This window comes from Bubalus bubalis, chromosome 20, assembly GCF_019923935.1.
Source record: "Bubalus bubalis isolate 160015118507 breed Murrah chromosome 20, NDDB_SH_1, whole genome shotgun sequence".
Taxonomy (NCBI): Eukaryota; Metazoa; Chordata; class Mammalia; order Artiodactyla; family Bovidae; genus Bubalus; species Bubalus bubalis.
In genome coordinates this window covers 15,129,273-15,141,363 of record NC_059176.1, presented here as the reverse complement: position 1 = coordinate 15,141,363, position 12,091 = coordinate 15,129,273, and the positions used below count along the sequence as shown (strand labels likewise).

At 47.5% G+C, this 12,091-nt stretch overlaps 1 protein-coding gene across 10 annotated transcripts in view; it reads right to left on the bottom strand.

The window, feature by feature from the left end:
* The window catches only part of TP53BP1 (tumor protein p53 binding protein 1), a 91,472-nt gene that overhangs the window by 2,004 nt on the left and 77,377 nt on the right, over window positions 1-12,091 (bottom strand). For 7 of the 10 annotated variants that reach the window (XM_044933102.2, XM_044933103.1, XM_044933108.1 and 4 more), the window contains 7 exons: window positions 9,959-10,230; window positions 9,149-9,298; window positions 8,433-8,863; window positions 6,071-6,262; window positions 5,440-5,655; window positions 3,537-3,752; window positions 53-147 (listed from right to left, as the gene is read on the bottom strand). In XM_044933102.2, coding sequence (XP_044789037.1) covers window positions 53-147; window positions 3,537-3,752; window positions 5,440-5,655; window positions 6,071-6,262; window positions 8,433-8,863; window positions 9,149-9,298; window positions 9,959-10,230 — 1,572 coding nt within the window. Of the gene's footprint in view, window positions 1-52; window positions 148-3,536; window positions 3,753-4,478; window positions 4,543-5,439; window positions 5,656-6,070; window positions 6,263-8,432; window positions 8,864-9,148; window positions 9,299-9,958; window positions 10,231-12,091 lie in introns of those variants that run through there. The other 3 variants (XM_044933110.1, XM_044933107.1, XM_044933105.1) reach the window with 3 other exon arrangements.

Here is a 12,091-nt window from a genome sequence, read left to right as displayed (position 1 = left end):
GTGGACTTGCATTACTGCCTCCCCTGGGAAGCTACACAAAGGAACGCCTTACCTGGGCTTCATTGAAGTCTTCGAGAATGTAGCCAGCTCCTGCTCGAAGCTGGCATTCTGTGTACTGCTTGTTGAAAGGAGGAATTTCTAAATATTCTATTAAAAAACATAACCAAGATAATAATCACTACCAGTTGGTTCATTTGCTACTTTGACTGCTTCTTACTGTCCTCTTTCCTACTCCCCAGTTATCTCCACAATACTGTATCCCCAAAACAGGTAAAGGGCTTCCCCATGGGCCAGAAAGACCTGTCACGAGGCCTATGAAATGCTGCTCAAAAAAGGGACAGGAGCAGGAAGGGTGGGGAAGATAAGAAATGGAGGCAGGTCCTAGGCCTGAGAACAGCGAAGGTCTCTGCACTAAGATCGCGCCTGGGGACCAACGCACCCACTCCCCACCCTGCTGCCCTCCGGCCTGAGTAACCCTTACTATCAGGAAGTTCTTCCTTCTGTCTGCCCTAATCTCTCTTGCAGACTAAGCCTATTTCCTCTAATTCTGCCTTCTGTGGAGATGAAGAATGGCCAATTAGCACTTTTTATAATAAAGCCTTCAAATGTGCCCTTCATCCACATTTTACTCCCTATCCAGTAAAACTCTGATAAACCAAAATGCTCAAAGAAAATGGGGTTTGTAAAATATAATTAACTGGAGGTTAGCCAGAAGGGCCTAATTCAACCTTTTATTGCAAACTATCTACTTTTGATGATCCTGAAGTAGCTCAGGACACTGAACATCAGTGACTGCTCTACATTCTTGAGGGTGAAGCAGCAGTTATGAGAGATGAGGCTGAAGCTGTAATGACCCCAGGCAATTAGAAATTGCTTCTTTTGACCAATATCTGAGACTTTTCTTGTCATCTGCTCTTCTCATATATAAATAACACACACACAAAAAAAGACACTAGAGATTTTATTGAATTAGAGTTTGGAGAAATTTAAGTTCTAATGGACTTATCACAAATAAAAAAATCAAATGTATAAAAAGTTCAGTGCCAGGACCACTCCCTCCCCCAACTCATACCCAAAGGAGAACCTGCTGGAACAGAACCCCCCCACCAGAGGCCGCCCCACCCTTTGGGGCCCTCCCTGCCAGAGCTGCTCAGGCAGTGCTGGGGCCCCAAACCCAAGCCTCTGCTCAGGTCTGACTGACCAGCCTATTTGCTTCCATTGTTCTTTTCTTGATTGAGCATTCTCCATATTCTTGTCAGAATGAAAACTCAAACTAGAAACTAATTGGCTGTAAGAAACCCAGAATCCAGCAAGACGATTTCTCAGTTTTGCCCTGGCACCCTTGGCCCTTATCAATAAATCATGTCACACTTTTTGGCACTAACACTCTACTGCTGAGTCACTGCCAAGACCCCCAAGGTCCTTTATTTTTCTCAAGACTTCTATTTTATGTTTGCTTATCTAGAACTGTTTCTAGTCCTGACCTGTTTAGCTTTTAATCCCCATCTATATTTCCTGCATTTGTGTAATCAAATATTACCCTACCTCAGCAGTCCATTTCTAACTTTTCTCAGTTTGGATTTAATTTTATTTCTGACTTGATGAGTGGCCCTGGTCAGAGGCTAAAATGAACAATTTTTACTGCATCATTTGAATCAAGGATGAAGGTACCTAACTCTGAAGTCAATCCCTGCAGCTGATGGGTCCCTGATAATGTGCCACCTAACGAGATCAGGTGCCGTATTCTTAACTCATTACTAAATACGTCTCACAAGATGGATTCAAATATTTTACTGAGTTCCTGATACAAATAAAAGAGATTCCTGGTTATCTGCAAGACATATCATATAGTTTCTTAAAAGCTAATTAGTAAAGGACTGTTCTAATACAAATGTCCCCTGCTTCCTGAGATCATGGAATCTCTAAAATATACTATATACCAAAAATATCAAAGATTCTGGTACTGCTGGAGCAATGTGTAAGGATAAAGGAGCAACATAAAGCAGACATTCATCGTAACTACATTTTCCACAACGAACATGGCCTGCTCCCTCTAAAAAAAAGGTCCAAATTCCTCCTCGAGACAAAACCTATCCCTCACTCATGCTTTATAAGAATGAGATTAAAAATATTTAATATATCTGCAAGAGGGGATGGAAGGAATTCTCAGGTTTGTAAGATCTCACACAGGCTCACAGATTTTTAGGGAATCTGACAGTCTGCATCTCATACCAAAGCAAGTTTTCTTAGGCATTCTGTATCAATCAACAAAACATCTGGAGAGCTGCACTGTGATGTCCCAGTCGAGGAAAGGGCTAGGAGCATGCTGGAGAATGAAGATTGGAGTCCAGCAATATTGTGAAAGCAAAAGAAAACAAGACCACAAGCATGGTTCTGATACCCTGACACACCCAATCACTTACAATCCAAATCACACTAAATCCTTGGCTAGGAAACCCTTCACATACCTGAATTCTATCTGGAAAACTAGGCCTGGATCACACTTACTCTTGAAACCCCTCAACTGGACACGTGCTCTCACACCCTAAAGCCTCAATACTAATAACCATTTATGTATCTCCAGATAGTATACACTTCAACCGCAATTCCCTGACCACCTTCCCCATGTCCCCATACAGATCTCCACAGAGCTGTGGCTGGTGAGATATAGTTTTGGTTAATTAGGAAAATCGGCCACACACCTGAAGTGCCAATCCCAGATCTGCAGCTGGTGCTGTCTTCTGATAACCATGTTCCCCAATTCGATTTCCCTCCTGCAAGGCCCAGTGTTAGTGAGCGGTCTAACTTGTAGAACATCGTTCCACTTGGGAGTGTTAGCCTCAGCAGACGCACGTGGGTGCTGTGCTGCTGTCACTTAATTACAATGTATGTTTGTACCTGCCCAGTTTTCTCACCTAGGTCACACACTCTTTAGACAGTTTAAATAATTTTTACCTCTCCCCACTGCAGCCTTCACTCAGACCCTAAGAGACAACCCAGATGCAATGTGTAAGGTTTAAGGCTGAAGAGACGTACAAGAGGTGAAAAGGCCTAGAGGCTGCTTCTCTGAAATCACCTGGGACCCTGAGCCCACCCTCCCTAGTCTGACACACAGACTCAAGGGAACAAACTTCATTCCCACATATGTCTTCTTGGGCCCAGAGAAAACCAATGGGAAGGGTGGCAGGGCATTCAGAAATCTGACTGTACTGCACAAAATGGAGTTCTAAGTCCCAAGTCCACCATTACTGTGGATAAAAAACAATTATTTGACTGCTCCTAGCTTGTTTTCTCATCTGTAAAATGGATAAGGCCTATCTCCCATCTGCCTCTCAAGGACTATTTTGAGGAACTGCTAACAGAAGTTCTCTGAGAGTAGTCTATAAACCATAAAGCAAGCGGGGTTAAACTAGTTTTCTCTGACTCTGACTCCAGTTGCCACGGGCCCTGCCTCCTCGACATGGTTTGTAAAGTGAATGGAAAGGAAGGACGAGCACATGGGTGTGAGAGCCCCCAGGGCTTCTTTAGGGCCTTACCCTCCTCTTCCTCGCTGCTTCCTGCAGGACCATCTGGCAATTTGGAGCGGCTAGCCAACTTGTCGCTGGTCGTGGCCATGGTGAGGAGGAAGGCATAGCCCAGAAACAAGGTCTTGTTGAGGGGCAGAGGCCCTCTCTGCTCTTCCAGGGCAGAGGGCTCACCCAGGTTGTCGCCACTCTCACAGGGACTCACAAACTCTCCTGCCCCCACCGCACCTGGCAAGGACAGAGGCACAGGGTACAGACCATGGCCTGGACACAACGGGGTGGGCAGGCAATGTCCTGCGGAACTTTTTTGAGCTATTAACCAAAGACCCATCCTATGGCCAACAACCTGAAAACAAACTCACAAGGCAGAGGGCAGTCCAGTGGTTAGAACTCCATGAATTCATTGCCAAGAGCCTGGTTTCAATCCCTGGTTGGGGAACTAAGATCCCGCAAGCCATGCCACTTGGCTCAAAAAAAAAAAATTTTTTTTAACAGTGCAGAGGAATTCTATGTATTTAAATTTTACAAAAAATAAATAAATAAATAAATAAATTTTACAGTCATAACAATGTATACATTGTTTTCCCAACTAGCATTGTTTTTATAGAGCCAAATCAAAAACTTCTGAAGTCACCTGAAGAAAAGGTGGTTCTAACAAAGTAAAAGTGAAAAATGACTGGAAACCTTCAGCCCACATTCCCTGCCTAGTGCTTTGAGGCAGCCTTTAAAAAGGTGGGTTCATTTAAAAGAAATGTCCCCAGCAGATACTCCCCCCCGTCCCTGACCCTCACCAGAACAGTGCACAGAATCCTTGGTATAGTGCTTTTACATGTCGACAGAACCGTATCAACCAGTTTCCAACACCTGGGAGTGGGACGTGAACCGGCCAGTCCAGGACTCCCAGAACACCCATGCTTGGTGCCCCAGGAAGTCCTCGAGGAAACAAGCAAATACCTGGCATGGAGAAGCCGAATCCTGGCTCATTGGGAGGCTAAGATGACAGTCAGGTTATGCCTCCCTAAAACAAAACCAGCAGCAAGAGAACAGTCTGATGTAGCATGCACAAGCCTGGACTTCACAGCCAGACTGCCTAAGTCTGATTTCTGGATGACTGTGTCACCTTGGGAAGTAAACCAACATTCTGCCTTAGATTCTTCAACTAGAAAATTAATTCCAGCACCTGTAACTCACAGACACTGTATGAGGTAAAATGTATGAAGCACTGAATTCCATGCCTTACATACCCTGAAACACAGCAGAGATATTTAGATACGGAGAAGACACAGGAAACAGAAGTGCCAGGCACCAGGACATGCGACGACAACCAACCTCCTCAGTTTGCTAGACTAAGACAGCGCCCTGGGGCAGACACTGCAGACTCTGCCTCTGTGTCTCCAGCATCCACAGAGGCCGCGGCTGGGTCACAGCACAGACCCAGTAAACAACAGATGGACTGAACTTCTATAAACATGCAGCTTGAGGGGCTGGAAAGGGGTTGTTTGGGGGTTAGTATAGAAAGGGGAGATACAGGCTAAGGTACCAGCTTTTAATAGGACATGTGGGAAAGCCAGAGGGCCCTGAGCATAAGGGAGGGAGCAGCAGAGCTTCCAGAGGAAGACAGTGCCAGATAAAGGAAGAGGTCCAAGAAAAACTGCACCTCCTGTGAGTCTGCCTAAAATCCATTACATTTCTTCTCCCTCCCAGAACCAACACAGGCATCGAGGGATGTTTCCCATCAAAGCCTGTCTTCCTTTCTGGTACCGGACTGGGCTCTGCTGGGAGACGGAGAGGTGGGCGTGATCAGGAAGGAGCCCCTGCTTGTGCCAGGCCCCACCTCTCCAGCAGCTGACCCTGCATTCCGAGGTCTGGGGGAGAACAGGGTAAAGGGGAGGACGGGGTAAAAGGGAGCACTCACCAGGTTTCACAGTGGCAGATTTCCGGCCTCGCTTGGCAGGGGACCGCTCCTCTTCAGAAGTGACAAGCTTTCTTTTGCCCGAGGGGACCCCCGTGGCAGCACGAGGGCTCTCTGTGACCTTTCGGGTCGGGGTTGTACTGCTGCTGCTGGAAGTGGTGGGGGTCGCTGGGGAGTTGATGTTACTTCGCCGTTTCCGTTTTCCTTCCACCAAATTGTCTGCGATACAATGAGCCAAAGGCAAGTCATCTCCCATGATGGTCTGAGGCCATGACCTCTAAGAAGCCGATTGCAGCCTGATTTAAAAACCACCACATCCTCTCCTCCACCTCCCACATGAGCAGGAAGCCTCTGCCAAGGCCACCATATTTTCTGTTTCAGCTTCTGCCATGACTAAAGTGTGTTTGGTCCTTTACAGAACTGGGGAGGCCAGAAAAATCTGAGGACTTACTATTGGGTCCTGGCAAGAAAACAAGAGATATGCAGTGGCTCCCAATATGAGAGTTCGTTTCCATCTCATAAACCACAAAGGAGTAAGACTGAGGGAAGCTTTATGAACTGCTCAAAAGCCACCACTCTGCCCACAAGCAGGCCAGGGGTCCGTTGGCAGTAGTTCAGGAAGCCAGGGTCTTACCTAAGCTGATGTCTGCTGCCTTGGTGAGGGGCGTTACTGCCTCATACGGGCCCAGGCCATACTGCTCTCTCAACCTGTTTCCTTGCTCCAAGGACAAGATGACAGCCATCCGCTTATACCACTTCCTTTGGCCCTCTTTTTCAATGCTGTAGTACAGCTCTCCAGACTCCTTCCTGTGCCCTTTTACCACTCCTGGGTGAAGGGGGGAAAAAAAACATAAAAGCAGCTTGTTTAGGCTGCTCGGCATCTATTCAGAGCAGGCCTGAATCAGGGAGTCATAGGAGGTCCAAGAGAGGGCTGAGGTTAGGACTGAGCAAACTCCTAGCCATCAAGTCCACACACCACCACCACTCAGGGATTGGAACGTGAAGGTTGCCAGCAGCAGGAACCCTCTAGTTATAAAATTAAGTTTCCTAAAGCCAGCCTTTATGGGTTGTTAGCAATTCAAATGGCTCTCAAAATGAAATGCATGTGGTTTCTTAATGGTCCCATTATAACTTACTAAACCTTTCCTTCTTCGTTTGTTTGGAGGCTGGGTGATAATTCTTGAGTTAAGTCACAGATGAAAGATGACATCATTTCAAGAGAAAGCGTGAGTCTGTGTAGCAAAATCGAAGTAGAAATACAGAGCAGAGAAAGGAAGGAAATCAATCCTGCCTCTCCTCCATTATCTGCTTCTCTGATCTTGCTCTGATTTGGGACCTAAAGACAAGGCCTCCAGACTAAAAGGAACTCAGTGTGGGGCACAAAAGCACACTGGGCTAGAATTCAGGAGACCTGAGTCTAGGCCTAATTCTGCTGCCACCAAGCTGTGTGATCGTGGGCAAGACCTGTTTCCAATGCTATGAAAAAGATACCTATGTAAAGATAAATACAAATATAAAAACAGGGCACTAATGTGAATACTTTCTCATTCCTATGAAGAGAAAAATCAATGTATTCTCTCCTGCTAGCCAGTGTTTGAATGAAGAGCTAACAGAAAACCAGAGCATGTACCAAGGGGGAAACAAAAAAAGGAGAAAGCAGGCCTTGGTTCTCTCCTTATCTCTGCCACAGAGTCACTCGCTCTCCCCTTGCTTGTTCATCTCCTGGCTTAAATCTCTATCACCACACTAAATCCTCAAGAGCACAAAGAAGGCCAAGGTCAAGAATACCCTTCACACTAATGAAGAGGTCTAGTCTAACACCAGTAGACAGCCTCGATAAATGGGACCCAGAGTCCCCTTCCCCTGAATGCCACAATTCACGCAGGATAGAGAACCGGCTCTGTCTTAAGAGGGCCTAACATGGACTTCCAAGAGAGGCTTTACACTGGGAAGAGGAACAAATGCATTTGACACAAACAATGTAAGTCACAGGCCATAAAAGATCTCAATCCATGTGCTACTGGTGCTAAGTGAAGCTAAAGTGTTACCCAGAATTAGAAGGTGAGGTGGTTCGTTTAACAATGAAATAAAGCGGCAGACAGCAAACTACTGAGGAGTCCAAGCACAACAAAGTCCGAAGAGACTTCAACTGATGCATTTTTGCCCACTGTACCCAATCACTGTTCCAAACAACCCTCATTAAAGAATGTTTTTAAATGACAAACTCAATGAAACATGTATCTCCAAATCACCTCATAGAAAAGAGGCAACACATTCAAAGAATGGACACATGGAAGGTAGACACCCTCTGGCTGTCGCCCACCCCGTCCCACACACAACGCCATGAGAAGGGCATGCACTGCCATGGCATTCTTTTCAGAAACTCATTAACGCCAACCTAACCAAGAGAAAACAGCAGACAAACCCCAACTGCAGGACAGTCAAAGAACACCTGACCCAGTACGTACTCCTCAAAACTGTCAGGGTCATGAAAAACAAGAAAAGGTTCAGAGATTGTTACAGATCCGAAAACAAGAGACGTGTGAGGAGTAGAGGCAGTACAGGAATCCTGAACTGGATCCTGGAACAGAAAAAGGACGTGGAAAAGCTGGTGAAATCCATGTCAGGAACTGAGTTAATGGTATAGTGCCAAGGCAGTAAGTAGTCTTCATCCTGACAAAGGTGCCAGGTTAACGTAAAATGTTGACAACAGGGAAAGGGGAACGCTGGCTGAGGGGCACAGGGGACGTCTCTATGCTATCAGTACCCTGCATGTGGCAGATGCTGTGTGTATATACGTTTTTTCCAAACTATGGAGTTTATTCAAAAATAAACAAGGGGAACAAAGAACAACAAAGCAGCCAGGGGTGAGAGTAGGCCGTGTCGGGAATGAAATTTCTGACTGGAGGGCACAGGAGAGCACTGAGGCTGGAGTGAGTGCTGCTGGTGGTGGAGGGCCGCGGACGTGTTAGGAGGGCTCTGGCTTCTTCCAGTACCTGCACTGAAATACTCATCCTCCGAGAGGGCGGTCACTTCCGTGTCCAGGGGGATGGGGTCACACAGCAGGATGTCTTTGCCCAACACATCACACTCGTACCCATCATCAAAGAGCAACTTATACTTCCCAGCTCCGACATCTCGTGTGATTTTTCCAGAGTAAAAATAGCCATTGGATGACCACTTGGCTACAACACGCAGCCCTACAAAGCTGTTCCCTGGAGAGGAGGCATCTAAGCCATCTGAAGGGCCAGCAGCAGTCTGGAATGGAATCTCGGGAGAGTCGCTTCGACGCAAAGCACCAGCACCCGAGTCTGCCCGTCTGCTGGAGTCTGGTGCTCGAGGCACGATACGGGTGAAGGATTTATCGTCCGGCGACATGCTAGGTGAAATGTCCTCTATGCCCAAGGGGCCAGGCACAGCTGTTTCCCTAAAGTGAGATAAGAGACAGGCGAAGGCAGTGAGAATGAGCCAAGAGCAGTAGGATCTATCAATTTCCCCACTCCTCTGTCTCCAGCCCGTTCACTGCTAACCCCATTGCAGGCAGAAGCCTGGTGTCTCAGGGGCCTCACTCTGATCCCGGCCCACTCCCCAGTCAGTGTGGGCCCCTCTTCTCCCTCCTGACACCCCACATACTCTCTGCTCCCCTCTCTTCTCTCTACTCCCTTTTTTCTGAACAAGTCACAGACTAGTGTATCTCACACTACCCGGGTACCTGGTTCCAGTGGTCCGAGAAGGCGGGCGGCCCCTTCGCCCGCGCCCACGAGGTGTGACTGGAGCCTTCCCTGCCTGTCTGATGCCAAGGCCCGCATCACCATCCTCCTCACACACTGGCGTCCCTGTCTGACTGACCCCTTTTCTAGGACTAGAGAATGAAGACAGGTTAGTCTGAGAGCACCTGCTACCGGATCCTTCTTCACAGTCTCCCCTTGGTCCTCAGACTACATGCCAGGCCAGCAAGGCTGAGCCTCCAGGGCAGCAGGAAGCTGGTCCACACACCCACCACCAAATTAGCTGGGAGCGGGAGTTAGGATACCAAGTAAAGGGCATCCTTCTACACTCCAGTCTAGACCCTCCTGACAAAGCTTCCTACTGCTGCCCTCAAAAACAGCACATCCACTCCTGCCCTGCCTTCTCTTGTACTTCAGGCTCTGGGTACCTGTAGAGGAAAACAAAAAGCTAGGGAACGTGTCAGGTTGGGGCCACTACCCCGAACTTCCTGTGCTCCCAACCAAAACACCCACAGGCTGCAGAAAGTGGGGGGCGAGGGGCAGGAGCCTGGGCCAGCATTCCCGAGGTCCCCTCACCTGTTTTCCACAGTTTCTCAGGAAGTCTACCTCCCACAGGGCGCCACCCTACCTCCCATGCAAACCCAAAACAGGAGAGGAATGAAAAGGGGTGGAAGAGGAGCTGATCGATCCTAGGAGGATGGGGGGACTTTCCGTGACTCCCCTTTTCCCGTGATATTAACACATCAGCAACCCTGCCCCTGCGGTGGCTCTCTCTCTGGAGACCCTGTCTGCACCTCAGCTTTCCTGGGCCTCCTCGGGAGCTGGGCAAGGCAAACTCGGCAGGTTCTGTCCCGCTGGTTTTCCCTTTGAGTTGTCCGGCTCCTCTCCCTGAGCTGCCGCTGCTGTGCATGGCAGACAGGCTCGTCCCACTTGACGTGCGGTGTAAGCTGGACGCCTTGGAGGAGAAGGAGCTGATGTCCCCCAGGTCACCCGAGGAGCCGCCAGTCTGTGAAGGGGAGACTTCCGTTTCACACTCCTGACACTCTACGATCGGCTCTTCGGTCTCCTGCAAGGAAGAAAGGGGTACAACGGCTTAGAAACGCCACAAGAACATAATGCTCCTGTGATGACTGGACAGTCCTAGATGGCAAGAAATTTCAGTTTAGAGAGTTGGGAATTAGGAAGGAACTTTCTGGAATAATGGAAATGTTCTGTATCTTGCTTTGAATAGTTATGACATATTGTCAAACCCACTGAACTGCACATTTAAGACCCGTGCATTCTATAGGGAATATATACTTCAATAAAATAAATAAAGATGGTACTAGATCAGGAGGAGGGGGCCTCTATTACCCGGAGCTAAGTTAAATTATCTTTTTACTGGACAAGTTCACAACCTTTGGCTGCTGAGATGCCAGCAAGGATTCCAACGCAGAGAAGAGAGGTAACGCCCTAGGTGAAGGAAGGCAGGGAAGCTGGCAGGTTAGAGGAGGAGAAAGAGTGGTCAGGAGCCCTTCTGGGTACCTGATTACAGCAGTGGGTAGCCTGACAGTTGTTTGAAATTAGGTATTTCAATACACGATTAAGGAAATTAAGAATCACAGGCAAAAACTGATATATAATGGCATTACTGTTTATAAAAATAAAGACCAGAAAGATAGAAAGCAAAATATTTGCATTTCTGATATCTACAGAAGAGAGGAATATCAAACTGACTCTCACTCACTCCCGTGCCTGCTTTGATGAACTGGTAGTGGTTGCCTGGAGCTCAGTCTGAAGCAGCCTCTGAAGCTAATCCCCAGGCTTAATAAGGAAAGGTTCTAGAACTGACCAGCAGTGTCCTCTCTGGGCACAGAACTGAGAGATTACAGGGCAGCTGCTGCCCACCTGCCTTCCTCCTCTAGACTGTCTGTGCATGACCGTGCTGCTGCCCGAGAGAAGATGGGAGAGAAAGAGGACAGACCACCCCCCCTCCCCTCAGAGAGTGTACTCTCTCTCTGGGAGACGGTACTCAATGTGCATAGGCACACACATTTAAATACTACTACTGACTAAATGATTATGTTTGACTACTCCTTTCTTGAAAATCTCTTCTCTAAAATCTATAAAGTCACTCTTCTTTTCATTCTACCTGTTTAGCTAGCTCTGCTTGTTTTTGACTCCTCTTCCTCAGCCTATTCATTTTAAATTAGTATTTCCCAGGAGTCTGTTCTCACTTCTCTCCTCACTCTTCGTGTTTTCCTTGGCCAGTCTTACATGACTTATTCTGACCTGTCTACCAACAATACCATGATGACTCAGCTCTAAGCTCTCAGATACAAATGCCTACTGAACTCTTACCCTTGGATATACCAGGGACACCTGTATCTTAACCCCTCTAAAACTCAAACTCCTCTCTATTTCCTTACCTTCAATGAACCTGGATGTCCCCAGTGCCTCTCATATCCCCTGAAGCTCTCTGTAGCAGGGGCTGATTTTCCTTAACCAAACCTCAAACCCTGGTTGGGGAACTGGATCCCACACGCCACAGCTAAGAGTTCACACGCCACAGCTAAAGATTCTGTGTGCAGCAACTAAGACTCAGCACAGCTAAACAGATAAATAGAAATAAATATTTAAAAAAAAAAAGAAATTGGAGATGAGAGGCCTCCTTGCTCCCCATTGCCATTAACAGATCATTTCTACCTCCCTACTTCTTGCTCCTACCAAACAAACCATTATCTGTCGTTCCGTACTCACCCACACCCTCCCAATCCCTCTCATGCATGAACACCTTACACCTGGTTCACAGCCTCCCCATCTCCCATTTCCATGATCATTTTTGAGGCTAACAACCAACAGATGACCCATCCAGCAACAAGCTTTCCTGATCTAATCACATCATTAACCTTTTCCTCTCCTCTACCCCAGCATCTGCATTCACCAGC